Source organism: Thalassophryne amazonica, chromosome 9, assembly GCF_902500255.1.
Source record: "Thalassophryne amazonica chromosome 9, fThaAma1.1, whole genome shotgun sequence".
Lineage (NCBI taxonomy): Eukaryota > Metazoa > Chordata > Actinopteri > Batrachoidiformes > Batrachoididae > Thalassophryne > Thalassophryne amazonica.
Window position 1 is genome coordinate 76,539,141 of NC_047111.1, and position 15,933 is coordinate 76,555,073.

The following is a 15,933-nucleotide window of genomic DNA, read 5'->3' on the forward strand; positions in this document are numbered from 1 at the left end:
TCGTAGCTTAAAGCAGATAACCCGTAAGTTGGAGAGGAAATGGCGTCTCACTAATTTAGAAGATCTTCACTTAGCCTGGAAAAAGAGTCTGTTGCTCTATAAAAAAGCCCTCCGTAAAGCTAGGACATCTTTCTACTCATCACTAATTGAAGAAAATAAGAACAACCCCAGGTTTCTTTTCAGCACTGTAGCCAGGCTGACAAAGAGTCAGAGCTCTATTGAGCTGAGTATTCCATTAACTTTAACTAGTAATGACTTCATGACTTTCTTTGCTAACAAAATTTTAACTATTAGAGAAAAAATTACTCATAACCATCCCAAAGACGTATCGTTATCTTTGGCTGCTTTCAGTGATGCCGGTATTTGGTTAGACTCTTTCTCTCCGATTGTTCTGTCTGAGTTATTCTCATTAGTTACTTCATCCAAACCATCAACATGTTTATTAGACCCCATTCCTACCAGGCTGCTCAAGGAAGCCCTACCATTATTTAATGCTTCGATCTTAAATATGATCAATCTATCTTTGTTAGTTGGCTATGTACCACAGGCTTTTAAGGTGGCAGTAATTAAACCATTACTTAAAAAGCCATCACTTGACCCAGCTATCTTAGCTAATTATAGGCCAATCTCCAACCTTCCTTTTCTCTCAAAAATTCTTGAAAGGGTAGTTGTAAAACAGCTAACTGATCATCTGCAGAGGAATGGTCTATTTGAAGAGTTTCAGTCAGGTTTTAGAATTCATCATAGTACAGAAACAGCATTAGTGAAGGTTACAAATGATCTTCTTATGGCCTCGGACAGTGGACTCATCTCTGTGCTTGTTCTGTTAGACCTCAGTGCTGCTTTTGATACTGTTGACCATAAAATTTTATTACAGAGATTAGAGCATGCCATAGGTGTTAAAGGCACTGCGCTGCGGTGGTTTGAATCATATTTGTCTAATAGATTACAATTTGTTCATGTAAATGGGGAATCTTCTTCACAGACTAAAGTTAATTATGGAGTTCCACAAGGTTCTGTGCTAGGACCAATTTTATTTACTTTATACATGCTTCCCTTAGGCAGTATTATTAGACGGTATTGCTTAAATTTTCATTGTTACGCAGATGATACCCAGCTTTATCTATCCATGAAGCCAGAGGACACACACCAATTAGCTAAACTGCAGGATTGTCTTACAGACATAAAGACATGGATGACCTCTAATTTCCTGCTTTTAAACTCAGATAAAACTGAAGTTATTGTACTTGGCCCCACAAATCTTAGAAACATGGTGTCTAACCAGATCCTTACTCTGGATGGCATTACCCTGACCTCTAGTAATACTGTGAGAAATCTTGGAGTCATTTTTGATCAGGATATGTCATTCAAAGCGCATATTAAACAAATATGTAGGACTGCTTTTTTGCATTTACGCAATATCTCTAAAATCAGAAAGGTCTTGTCTCAGAGTGATGCTGAAAAACTAATTCATGCATTTATTTCCTCTAGGCTGGACTATTGTAATTCATTATTATCAGGTTGTCCTAAAAGTTCCCTAAAAAGCCTTCAGTTAATTCAAAATGCTGCAGCTAGAGTACTGACGGGGACTAGAAGGAGAGAGCATATCTCACCCATATTGGCCTCTCTTCATTGGCTTCCTGTTAATTCTAGAATAGAATTTAAAATTCTTCTTCTTACTTATAAGTTTTTGAATAATCAGGTCCCATCTTATCTTAGGGACCTCGTAGTACCATATCACCCCAATAGAGCGCTTCGCTCTCAGACTGCAGGCTTACTTGTAGTTCCTAGGGTTTGTAAGAGTAGAATGGGAGGCAGAGCCTTCAGCTTTCAGGCTCCTCTCCTGTGGAACCAGCTCCCAATTCAGATCAGGGAGACAGACACCCTCTCTACTTTTAAGATTAGGCTTAAAACTTTCCTTTTTGCTAAAGCTTATAGTTAGGGCTGGATCAGGTGACCCTGAACCATCCCTTAGTTATGCTGCTATAGACGGAGACTGCTGGGGGGTTCCCATGATGCACTGTTTCTTTCTCTTTTTGCTCTGTATGCACCACTCTGCATTTAATCATTAGTGATCGATCTCTGCTCCCCTCCACAGCATGTCTTTTTCTTGGTTCTCTCCCTCAGCCCCAACCAGTCCCAGCAGAAGACTGCCCCTCCCTGAGCCTGGTTCTGCTGGAGGTTTCTTCCTGTTAAAAGGGAGTTTTTCCTTCCCACTGTAGCCAAGTGCTTGCTCACAGGGGGTCGTTTTGACCGTTGGGGTTTTACATAATTATTGTATGGCCTTGCCTTACAATATAAAGCGCCTTGGGACAACTGTTTGTTGTGATTTGGCGCTATATAAAAAAATTGATTGATTGATTGATTGAATAGTTCATGTGCTCTGAATAATCTGTACGTTAAATGGAAACCACTGTTATTTACGTATATGTTGAACCTCCGTGTTTCCACTTCAACATATTTAAATTTCAAGTCTTTAGGTTTATTTTTCTGGGTTTTAGTGATGTCCCCTCCCCTCTCCCAAACAACCCAACACTAAATCAAAGCTGGTGTTCAGTGGTTTATTGGTTCAACGTTATCACAGTTAACTTTACCGTTTTATCCCTTCCTGTCATGCCCTATATGCCCTATAGACCTCTTTCGAGTTCAGTGAAGGCTGTGCCTGATCAGCAATATCAATGTCAAGCCACATAAACGTGTGTTGTATTGTGGTATCAACATACAAGACAATGTTGATACCACAATACAACACAAGTTAGTATATGGAAGTAAGAGAGACTTCCGCAGTTCCTCCTTGACAGGGGTTTATCTGTTTCAGATAGAGGTGAACAGCTGAGAGCCCTCATCTATGGGGTGAAGGTTTTAAAATGTACCATATAAAATACTGTAACATCTCACTGCTGGCGTCATTGGTGGGCACAGTTCCGCTAATCCGCTAATTATCGAAGCTAAAGTTTTCATTATTGGATTAGCTTTTCAGATAACTTTGAAAACCATCATCGGGCCAGTTATCTTCCAATAAGTTTTGGAGGCGTGGTAAACAAAGCTTTACAGTTACAAACATTTATTAAGTTTAAAATCAGTTGAGTACTTACCTGTTTAATGTTTTGTAGTCGAAGTACAGTTCTATCCTCCCAAAACAGAGAAGAGCTGGTTCCAGAAGAAACCACTCAGTCCTCTGTAGACAAAGAACTGGTCACAGAAAAGGAAAAAGCTCATTTCTTTTAACCCAAACTGATAAAATTAAAAGATATATGTTATATTTTAACTTTGTACAAATGACAGAATTGACATTAATGGAGTTATTCTGTCGGTATTAATTTTATTTATAAATCAAAACCATAAGTCAGTACTGCTTTATTTTCCAAGACCCCCACCTTACAGCGACAGTTACTGAATAGAGAGTTGAGCTTTGCTACTTCTCTCAACTGATTCTCTGCTTGAAGCTATGTAGTAAACAGGAACTTCCAGCAGTGAGCAAGACGCACAAAGACAGAAGTGCTGACTCATTGTTTGGGTCTGTAGTCGCCATTGATGCTACCAGAAGCGATTGTGGTGTTAAAACCCCAAATCAGCTTGTTAAGTAGTTCCAAGTGTACTGGAGACAATACTGGTAGTTAAACTTATCTGTAGTTTCCAATAAATTTTTGGGTGGTTTATCAGTTTAGCTTTATAAAAGATAACTTTTTAGTTAGCTGATTATCTGTTATTGAAGTTAACTTTTTGATTAGCTGTGCCCACTGCTGGCTGGCATGACCTCGAGCTGCGTCTTCGTGAGTCTCTTCTTAAACCCTACAGTCCCCAAATTTGGGGACTTGCCCCGTTTTGGAACATTTGAACGCTCATAACTAACCAATGTTGACACCAACATACACTTATTATACATCAAAATGTCAAGGAAAGTCTCCTCTACAAAAGCATCCACTTCAGTCACGTATCAACTAACCACAGCTCAAATGCCAAGCAAATAAAGTCATAAATTGGAATTCATTTTTTGGGCACAAAAAAACTCATTTACTCCTACCAAGTATTATTTACTTTCAATTTTTTTTTTTTTTTTTTTTTTTTTTTTTTTGCATCGACAACATCCCCTAGGACCTGTCTTTTAGCTGATCCAAAGTTTTGCATTTTTGACTTGTACAAGCTGAGAAATAACTCATACTGTATGGGTATGTGATTTTGGAGAAGTAGGCCCTAGGGCTTAAGAGGTTAACAGCCGAGTATCTATCTCGATACTATGTTAATGTTTGTGAAGATTTACTGGGGAGACCTTCTTGTGGGTTTCAAATACAACTGGCTGTCCAGAACAGCTGTTGAATGAGATTTGGACATACTATTCACATACATCTTTATATTATAGATATTATTGGGTTAGCACAGTAATACTGAACAAGCACTGCAAGAGGCGGTTTACATAATGTTTTTGGATTTTATTTTTTCCAAACAGATTTATCTTTAGAACCTTTAAACATCCATTTTTCTCTCTGTGGCACCGTCAGTGTGAGCTACCGGCCTAAATTTGTAGGAGGGCAATCACTGCTCAGTTCAGAGTCACAGGGTTTCTCCGTCAGCTTTGTTGTCAGCAGCTAAACATCCAAGATGCCACTCGTGATGCTTTCTGACAGTTTCTCAGGCTCAAGGGTTCTCTACTTACAGGTTGATGGGGTTAGCAGTAAGAGCCCCATCCCTCGCAATTTTCAAGAAGCCCTTAAGCCTCCAGACATCTTTCAAGGACCTGCATAAAGAGCATGTACAGATTGAGAGGCCAAAAATGTGTGTTGACAACTGCAGCACTGAGGGGCGTGTGATATCTGTTTCAATATATAAAACATTCCTTTATTGGGAGGGCAAGTGGCTACTGGTCTGTTTGCTCAAAGTGTGCGGGCAAAGTGAGTTACATGTTGTGATGAAGCTTATTCAGGCTGAGACACTGCCAATTAAAACACCTGACTGTGGCTCAAGTCATTGTAGTGAATTCATGAAGCACAGTGAACCAGCAAGAGAAGCTCGTCCTGTTACCTCATAATAAACTGTTGTTTGGATGAGTATTTGCAAAAAGCAAAATCAGATTTTTTTTTTTTAAATCTTTGAGATAAACCTTCATGATATCATTAGAGCAGTGGCTTGTGTTTTTTTTTATTTGTACATTAAGGAGGCCAAACTGAAAGCAATGAACAAGTGCATGAAACTGAATAAATACTTAATAATAATTCTCCCCGTGTTTGCGTGGGTTTCCTCCGGGTGCTCCGGTTTCCTCCCACATCCAAAGACATGCGGGTTAGGTGGACTGGCATCTTTAAATTGTCCTTAGGTGTGTATGGGTGTCTCTGTGTTTGTTTGTCTATTTGTGGCCCTGCAACAGACTGGCGTCCTGTCGTGGGTGTACCCTGCCTCGCGCCCTATGACTGCTGGGATAGGCTCCAGCCCCCCGCGACCCTTAACTGGACTAAGTGGTAGAAGATGAATGAATGAATGAAAGTTGTGCTTGTCAGGAGAAATTGCTGTCCTTCTGTCTGTTCGTATGGTAAAACCTTCTGTGTTTTAAAACTCAAAACCCATATAACTCTGAAAATTGAAATTTGGATATGTTAAAACAGAAAGATCAAAGCTCTGCCTCTGCTCTGCCTTTTTTTTTTTTCCTTTTTTTTAACTGAGTTTGGTTCAAGTATGAAATGTGCCAGAAGCCCTGAAAATGCTCAAATCGCCCACTAGATGGAGACAAAAACTGCTCAAATCTGCAGAAAGGTCTCAACTGCTTATTCGCCTGAGAAGTTAACTTTTGGTGAAAATAAGTTGGGCCAAAAAGTAACTTACAGCTCTATCCCTTGCCTTTATGGATCAATTTACTTGCAATAATAATAATAATAATAATAAATTTTTGATTCAACTTTCTTTGCACCTGTTTCAGAACCACTGCCTTTGAGGCACCAGCAAATATTCCCAATAGACACTCTACATTCAGTAAAAAAAAAAAAAAAAAAACATTTTTACATCAAAATTGACAAATAAAATGATTCAAGGTCAAATATGTATAATTTGATCCTGACTTAATTGAAAGAACAACACCACAGATAAGATTTTCCATGTGTTTAACTGGTGCGTTACCTTTGCATGTGAGTGCAAAATAAATGCAGTCATTTGAATCTGCTGCCATCATTCATCCGACCCAGCTCATTTGTTAAGACGTCTAAATGTTCGTGCTGTGAGCTTCATGTGCTCAGACACATTTATGTTGTTGGATTGTACAAATGAGCAGAGGATTAAAAATAACTTTGTGTGCCACTTGTGGCTGCTGTTCCATCGTGAATGAAGTGGTTACTGCAACAACAACAGCAAGTTCATTCTTTGTTTATTGTCTCATGTTAGATACCATGCTGAAGAGTACTACAACCGTCTGCCAGAGCTGAAACAGGCTATTGACCAGATTTCTGGAGGATACTTTAACCCAAAGCAGCCTGACCTATTTAAAGAAATTGTCAACATGTTGATGCATCACGACAGGTAAAGGCACATCTAACATCCTGGCACTGAACAGCACCCTCGGGCGCATACATGCTCATACACATACAAATGTGTGAAACATTGTAGGCCACTGTAGAAACAAATAAAGATTTTTGCTTGCACACATGCATGTTTTGCTCCACACACACACACACACACACACACACACACACTTTTTGGTGGCATATTCATAGAATGAATAAATACAGCATGACCTTTATCAGGGAGTTAACTGCAGTTTTCCTTGCACAGATTTAAGGTGTTTGCTGACTATGAAGACTATATTAAATGTCAGGAGAAAGTCAATGAACTTTACAAGGTATGTTCATTTAAAAGCAATAAATAAATAAATAAATAAATAAAAATGGCCTGCCTGAGTTAAAAAGGTTTTCACATTACAATACTGATATTTTATCCCATCAATCATTCTCAGAACCCCAAGGAATGGACCAAGAAGGTGATCTACAACATTGCCGGATGTGGCAAGTTCTCCAGCGATCGCACCATTTCCCAGTATGCTCGCGAGATCTGGGGCATGGAGCCCACACTGGAGAAACTGCCTGCCCCTGACGACAAGCAGTGAAGAGTGGCGTTAACATCCCGCAACCCCAACCCTTGCCACCGGTCACCTCAGATACATTTACAACCTACATGATACTGTGGGTTCTCATGCAAAATTGTTGGTATGGTTCTGTTTACATCCACAATACCTGCTTATACACTAATAAGTTTACACGATTCGTTACTGACAGAAGAGCTTTATGGTGGATTTACTGGTGATTTTTTTTTAATCTAAAAAGTGTATGTACTCTCAGATCCATTCTGAATAAATTTGATTCCTGAGTACCATATCATTTTGAGTGAGTTTTTAAAATATACCCAATGCACATCAATAATAAGGTGTTTTCAGATCATTTCTAAATAATATGTAGTATAATGGTGTGGGGTTTTTTTATTTGTTTATTTCGTTTTATTTTACAATTTGAATATCAGGCTCAACAATCTGCAAGAGGACTTAGAAACCTACAACATTGGCGCCCCCTGCTGTTGTTAACACAGCAATTCTGTCTAGCTATTATGAATTGCATTTGATGATTTTGAGTCTGATTCACAAATAAAATACAGCTTCAGTACATTTCTACAATGCAAAACACACTCAGTTTAGATTTAAAAGTGTTCAGTGGAATTATTTGTTAATTTCCAATCATTCTGCACCATGTTCCATGCAGAAGGTGCACAGTCAACAAAAGCCATTTTTTCCAATTCAGTACGGACGTGGAATAGAAAGCAAAAGATAACCTTGAGCAGGCAAGAGACCATGACTTCTCTGTACAATTAATGCACATATGCATGAAGGCAGGATACCAAGAACCTCCTTGTATATTAAACTATACCAATGCGTTTGAGCCTACGAGTGGTCAGGGCAGGTCATCCCACCCGAAACTATAACTCAGAATGATGTGTCAAAGGTACAGTTAGTAATGAACCTCAGAGAAACACGGTAAACAGTGTCAACTATGAAGACACTGAGCAGAGGCATTCAAGTACAAAAGATCCTCATAATCCTTAACCTGCGAGCAAGGCCGGCCCAAGCCTTTATGGGGCCTTAAGCAGAATTTCATTTGGGGGCCCCCCTACCATCACCTCAGCACCAGATGCCTCATTATTCCATAGGCTACACTGTTATGTGTGTAACGTACCCACAATCATTAGCATTATTTGTAATTATCTTACATCATACAGGTGTCATTCTTGTTTTTAACCTTAAAGGGGTAGCAAACTCAGAAATATGTTTTAATTAACTTCTACATACAGAGCGATGTATAAGTATGGCTCATTAAATTAACTATTTGAAAGTAACATCAGCAGGCAGGAGACTGCATTTATAGTAAACACGTTAAATAGTTTAATTTCTTTCAGATGTGCAATGGTGTGCAAAATGTTCAATATCCAAATACAAAATAGAATCAAATGACATTCAAATTATCTTACAGAAAAATAAAGATGTAATCACAATTAAATACTTAAATAATAAATACAATACTTAAATAATCTCCAAAATGAACATAGAAATCTGAGGAGTTGATATGCCCTGCTGTTTAACTCTAAGTTTTTCTTCGTAAGGAAGACTATCAAATGGCTTCGCCAAAATCCGGTCTACAACATTCAAATCGTCTGCCATTATGTGCAGCTTGCTACCTAGCTAGCTCGCTAGCTGGGACTGGCGCGAGGCTAGTGTGAAGTGTGTCCGCCTGTGAGTGCTTTGTGACGGTGGAGGAGCTCAGCAGCACCCGCTGCTCGGTAGGGACAGAAACTGCGATAGAAGTCAGAAAGAGTGATAGAAGTCAGTCTCCAAACACAAGCAACTACAAAAAAAAACAAAAAAAACACCAGAAATAGAAGCTCGATTTGTCGCTAGTCGTTTTTAACAAAGAAAATGCCGCTAAAGGTGCGTTTACACATAAGCAAGACGCGTTACGAATGTCATTTTTCTGTAATTCGTGACACATTCCTGACATTCTTAATGTGACTTAACTCATCTGAATAGGTTTCTTAATAGAGTGTGTTGGTGCGTGATATTCTTGATATTCGTGGAGCATGTTTTTGCCTGTCAAAAAATCTTCCACGAATGTCACACACCACCCTCATTTCGTGTTGATCCGTCTTGATGAGTATTGATCCTTAATAGAACGTGACAACGTTCGTAGTGGTTCCTGTGATGGTTCTTGGAGCCCAAACTGTCACGTGTTATTACGAAGTGACACGGAAACTGTCAAGTTTCAACACGACTTGTAACGCGACGTCACATTTCACTGCGCGCCACGACGAATCAGTTTTCTGTCACGTACGCACAATTAAACTCGGCTCCAAATGTCGGTCGACAGTTCCTGCTGAAGCTCCTCAGGATGCTCCTGCAGGTGTTCCACCTGCTGTTGTAACCGATGAGCGGGAGAACGAGTCTGAGCCAGAGGAACCAGAGGAGAGAGAGGAGACTCACGTGCAGCCAGACATCTCTGCACCTCCTCCAGTCCGGCGGAGGAAGAAGCATGCACACAATTAAACCCTGCTGCACCGCATTCAGTTTGATTGCTGACACCAAGTCAGCTAAAAGTCTCATTTCAGTGCTCTTCAGCTCGCTCCTGCAGGTGTTCCACCTGCTGCATGCGCCTGATGTTTGGGAAAATGCACGAGACGAGAGCCGCATGAAGCCACACATCTGGTTCTGTCCTCCTCCTCTCTGCGCCACTCCATGGCACAGAGCCCAACTACGCATGCAGTCACAAAATTCTTCTGAAAAACTGGAGCGATATTTTCCTGTGCCGCCGCACCGCGTCGGCTGCGTCCCGACGCGCGGACCTGTCCGCACGTCTTTCATTAAAAAAATCTCCTTTAACAGTGGAATATCCGGATAAAATGCTGAAACCGACTTCTTCTGAAACTTCTCTGTTCTCTCACGACGTCCTGGATCAATAGAGCCTGAAATGTGGAGGTTTTCAGCTTGAAACAGGCTGATGACGGCGGCTGAGAGCGCTGAGCGACGTCTCGCACCGTGGGAAGTCCTTAAAGCTACAGAATCACCTCAAAATCTCTCATCAGCCGTTAAAATTTTCACTGAAAACCAGCTTAATTTTTCGAACCGTGTCCACTTCGATGTGTCTCACAGGTTTAGAAAAAATTTTGATCAAACAACGCGCCAGTCTCTCAGCAATTTCTCAGACAAAGGAATTCCGACGAGGGGCTGGACGACTCCTCCCACAAGGAGTGCTCACAGGCGAATGACGTCACCGACAGGCGTGGAAAAACTCACGCATGCGCACGAGGGTTCAAGCATGTCTGACGTAAAAACATATGAATGAAATCCATATAGTTTTTGAAAAAAATAAAAAGGACCGTTGCTTTATTGACAGACCTTGTATATATATATATATATATATATTCAAAAAACAAAATGTGTTTTTTTTTTTTTTTTAATGTAACGAAGCAACTTACTGCTGCCACCTTTTTATCGGTTTTGGATTATGGCAAATGGACGGCATTTACAGTGCATCCAGAAAGTATTCACAGTGCACTTTTTCCACATTTTCTTATGCCTTCTTCCAAAATGGACTAAATTCATTTTTTCCCTTAAAATTCTACTCACAACTGTTGTGGCTATGCTTGTCTGTGACTTTTGTTTTTGGTGTTATCATCTGTGCTCTCATATTGGTGTCTTTGTGATCTGTCCTCCATCTGCGCTATCCAGTTTGCCCCCCCCCCCCCTTGTTTGCACATTAGTCACTTCTGTCTTCCACATTAGTTCTGCCTTCTGTTCTTGGAGTTAATTTTTTTGTAGTTTGTATTTTGATTGTCTCCTTAGTTGTTCTTAATCTTCATGTTTGTTTTTCTACTGTAGCACTTTTATTTTTATGCTTAGCCCAACATTGCTTTTCTGTCAGAGTTCTTGTGTTCGTCTTTTGTTTTTGTACTTCATTTGATTGCCTCACTTTATGTGTTTGTTCTACTTGTGAGTTTTCCCTTTTGTTATACTTTTTGCACCTTTGGTTTTCATGGTTGTTTTTACTTTGTGTTCTTGGAGTTGTACAATTGTATGTAAAAGTTTGGGTACCCCTGATGATTTTCATGGTTTTCCTTTATAAATCATTGGTCGTCTGGATCAGAAATTTCAGTTAAATATATCATATAGCAGACAAACACAGTGATATTTGGGAAGTGAAATGAAGTTTATAGGATTTGCAGAAAGTGTACAATAGGCAGGTGCATAAATTTGGGCACCCCAACAGAAAAAAAAGCATAAATATTAAGTAGATCCTCCTTTTGCAGAAAAAACAGCCTGTAAATGCTTGCTATAGCTTCCACTGAGAGCCTGGATTCTGGTTGAAGGTATTTTGGACCATTCGCCTTGGGGCAACTGTTTGTTGTGATTTGGCGCTATATAAAAAAAAATGATTGATTGATTGATTGATTCTTCTTTACAAAACATCTCTGGTTCAGTCATGCTTATTGGTTTTCGAGCATGGACAGCCAAATTAAAATCACACCGCAGATTTTTTAATAATATTCAGGTCTGGGGACTGAGATGCCCATTCCAGAACGTTGTACTTGTTCTTCTGTATGAATGCCTTAGTAGATTTGAGCAATGTTTAGGGGAGTTGTCTTGTTGAAAGATTCAGCCCCGGTGCAACTTCTGCTTTGTCACTGATTCATGAACATTGTTCTCAAGAATCTGCTGATATTGACTGGAATACATGTGACCCTCAACTTTAACAAGATTTCCAGTACCTGCCCTGGCCACACAGCCACACAGCATTATGGAACCACCTCCAAAGTTTACTGTAGGTAGCAAGTGTTTTATTCTTGGAATGCTGTGTTCTTTTTCAGCCATGCATGCCGCCCTTTGTTATGTCCAAATACTGTAACTCAGTTTTAGTTTCATCAGTCCACAGCACCTTATTCCAAAATGAAGCTTGCTTGTCCAAATGTGCTTTAGCATACCTCAAGTGACTGTTTGTGGCATGTATGCAGAAAAGGCTTCCTCTGCATTACAGCATCATACAGCATCTCTTTATTCAAAGTGCGCTGTATAGTTGAACAATGCACAGAGACACTATCTGCAACGAGATCATGTTGTAGGTCTTTGGAGCAGGTCTGTGGGTTGACTATGACTGTTCTGACCATCCTTTGCTTCAGCTTATCTGAGATTTTTCTTGGCCTGCCACTTCGGGCCTTAACTAGTACTGTGCCTGTGGTCTTCTATTTCCTCACTATGTTCCTCACAGTGGAAACTGACAGCTGAAATCTCTGAGATAGCTTGTTGTATCCTTTCCATAAACTATGATGTTGAACAGTCTTTTGTTTCCAGGTCATCTGAGAGTTGTTACCACTTATTAGAAGAGATGCAAAGAGGAGAGACATTTGCAAATAGCCACCTTAAATACCATTTCTCATGATTGGATTCACCTGTGTAAGGAGGCCAAGGGTCAATGAGCTTACTAAATTTTGTGTTCCAATAATTAGTGCTAAATGTATACAAATCAATAAAATGACACGGGTGCTCAAATTCATGCGCCTGCCCAGTTTTGTTTAAATAATTATTGCACACTTTCTGTAAAGACTATAAACTTCATTGCACTTCTCAAATATCAGTGAGTTTGTCTGCTATATGATATATTTAACTGAAATTTCTGATCCAGACAACCAATGATTTATTACTTTGTTGATGCACCTTTGGCAGCAATTACAGCCTCAAGTCTTCTTGAATATGATCTCACAAGCTTGGTGCACCTGTCGTTGGGCAGTTTTGTCCATTCCTCTTTGCAGCACCACTCAAACTGTATCAGACTGGATGGGGAGCGTTGGTGCACACCAACGCTCCACCATACTGAATCATCACTTAGGGATTTTCACAAGTTTATCAATGATAATGATTACAGTTTGAAATTTACCATTGAGTGGCATGAAGATCAAATTAATTTTCTGGACATTTTAATTCATAAGAAAGATAATAGATTTCATACTAGTCTGCACTGTCAACTGTGAAAACTTAGATGTAGACAGGTGTGTGTCTTTCCAAATCATGTCCAATCAACTGACTTTACCCCAGGTGGACTCCAATTAAGCTGTAGAAACATGTCAAGGATGATCAGTGGAAACAGGATGCTTCTGAGCTTCATGGAAAGGGCTGTGAATACTTATATATATATATATATATATATATATATATATATATATATATATATATATATATATATACACACACACACAAGAGGTCTGTCAATAAAGTATAGGTCCTTTTTATTTTTTTCAAAAACTATATGGATTTCATTCATATGTTTTTATGTCACACATGCTTGAACCCTCGTGCGCATGCATGAGTTTTTCCACGACTGTCGGTGACGTCATTCGGCTGTGAGCACTCCTTGTGGGAGGAGTCGTCCAGCCCCTCGTCGGAATTCCTGTGTCTGAGAAGTTGCTGAGAGACTGGCGTTTTGTTTGATCAAAATTTTTTCTAAACCTGTGAGGCACATCAAAGTGGACACGGGTCGAAAAATTAAGCTGGTTTTTGGTGAAAATTTTAATGGCTGATGAGAGATTTTGAGGTGATACTGTCGCTTTAAGGACTTCCCACGGTGCGAGACGTCGCGCAGCGCTCTCAGGCACCGTCATCAGCCTGTTTCAAGCTGAAAACCTCCACATTTCAGGCTCTATTGATCCAGGACGTCGTGAGAGAACAGAGAAGTGTTGTGTGGGCCGCCAGAAGAGGAGGTACTGCTGGCCCACCACCAGAGAGCGCCCTGCCTGAAGTGCGGGCTTCAGGCACGAGAGGGTGCTGCCGCCCCACAAGAGCGGCCGGGGTGACAGCTGTCACTCATCAGCTATGACAGCTGTCACCAATCATCTGCTCCTCACCCCTAATAAAAGCAGGACAACACCTCCACCACGTCGCCGAGATATCGTTCTACCAAGGAGGTAACATTCCCAGCCTGAGTGTTATCACTACTAACGTTGTTTCAGTGAATACGTTGTTGCAGCTGTTTTCCTGAGGAACCGGCGTATGCCGCGACTGCTTCGCTCTGCATCCCGCAAGTTAAGTGATTGACAGTAGCTACACGATTGTGGATGAGAGGTGGAGGTGGAATAACCACCATACTTGTTACGGGGTGTACACACACCCACACCTGACTGTTTTTGCTCTTCGCCAGCAGTACCAGATCCGACACGTGGAGACGGTGACCACCTGGGGACTCGGAACTTGGCGGCTCCAGTATTCTCCTGGTTCGGTGGCAGAGGAAATCGTGTGGTTCCAGTTCTTCTCCAGACGGACGTCTCCTATCGTCGAGCCTGCCCACACGACACCTTGATTGATTGATTCTGTATTCGTTCTAAAATCTGCTGTGTGTAGTTGTGGCATTCACAACAGTAAAGTGTTCATATTTGACTTCTTCTATTGTCCGTTCATTTGCGCCCCCTGTTGTGGGTCCATGTCACTACACTTTCACAACAAGAAGTTTCAGAAGAAGTCGGTTTCAGCATTTTATCTGGATATTCCACTGTTAAAGGAGATTTTTTTAATGAAAGACGTGCGGACGGATTGCAGCGTCGGCTCGCAGCCGCTGCGATGCTCCACCACAGGAAAAACACCTCCATTGGAAGCCTTAAGGACAAGTTGGAACATGTCCAGCTGTTAAACAATTTCTCATATACTCGCTCCACTGAAAGCCATCAAAAGCCGCCTGGATTTTACAAATGGTTATCAACACGGAGGTGTTTTTCCTGTGCCGCCGCACCGCGTCGGCTGCGTCCTGACGCGCGGACCCGTCCGCCCGTCTTTCATTAAAAAAAATCTCCTTTAACAGTGGAATATCCGGATAAAATGCTGAAACCAACTTCTTCTGAAACTTCTCTGTTCTCTCACGATGTCCTGGATCAATAGAGCCTGAAATGTGGAGGTTTTCAGCTTGAAACAGGCTGGCGACGGCGCCTGAGAGCGCTGCGCGACGTCTCGCACCGTGGGAAGTCCTTAAAGCGACAGTATCACCTCAAAATCTCTCATCAGCCGTTAAAATTTTCACCGAAAATCAGCTTAATTTTTCGAACCGTGTCCACTTCGATGTGTCTCACAGGTTTAGAAAAAATTTTGATCAAAGTGCCAGTCTCTCAGCAACTTCTCAGACAAAGGAATTCTGACGAGGGGCTGGACGACTCCTCCCACAAGGAGTGCTCACAGGTGAATGACGTCACCGACAGGCGTGGAAAAACTCACGCATGCGCACGAGGGTTCAAGCATGTCTGACGTAAAAACATATGAATGAAATCCATATAGTTTTTGAAAAAAATAAAAAGGACCTATACTTTATTGACAGCCCTCGTATATATAAATAAACAGTTTTCACATTAGCTTTTTTTTACGTTTCCCCACATGTGGCTTAAAAGTTGAGGAGTCATCAATCCAAACACCCAGATATTTGTTTATGTGAAACACCCCTATTTCATATCCCCTAAGAGTGGTAATTAAAGGGATACTTTGGGGCTTCTTCCTAGAGTTGGTGAACAACATAAGCTTGGTGTTGTCTGCACTGAAAACACATTTGAACTGGAAAAATGTGTGTTGGATAACAGAGGTATGATTCTGCCATGATTCATTGGCCTGAACAGGAGTTGAACCACAACAATAGATAACTGTGTCATCAGCAGTGTTGCCACAGTTACTATGAAAAAGTAATCCAATTACTGATTACTCCTTGAAAAAGTAACTTAGTTACTTTACTGATTACTCAATTGTAAAAGTAACTAAGTTAGATTACTAGTTACTTTTTTAGTTACTTTCCCCAACTGCCGACAACAACCCACGTCAACATGACAATGATACCTGTTTTGCCAAAACTCACTTTATAGTCACCCTTTCTTGACTTCAATGAAAATAAATACTTGTTT

The 15,933-nt window shown here is 40.7% G+C and overlaps 1 protein-coding gene across 1 annotated transcript in view; it reads left to right on the forward strand.

Moving 5' to 3' along the window:
* Positions 1-7,352, forward strand: part of LOC117517429 (glycogen phosphorylase, muscle form) — a 57,790-nt gene extending 50,438 nt beyond the window's left edge. Inside the window, exons 18-20 of the mRNA XM_034178440.1 lie at positions 6,367-6,501; positions 6,754-6,820; positions 6,935-7,352. Coding sequence (XP_034034331.1) covers positions 6,367-6,501; positions 6,754-6,820; positions 6,935-7,084 — 352 coding nt within the window. The 3' untranslated portion in view covers positions 7,085-7,352. The remainder of the gene's footprint in view (positions 1-6,366; positions 6,502-6,753; positions 6,821-6,934) is intronic.
* Positions 7,353-15,933: the final 8,581 nt, after the last annotated feature.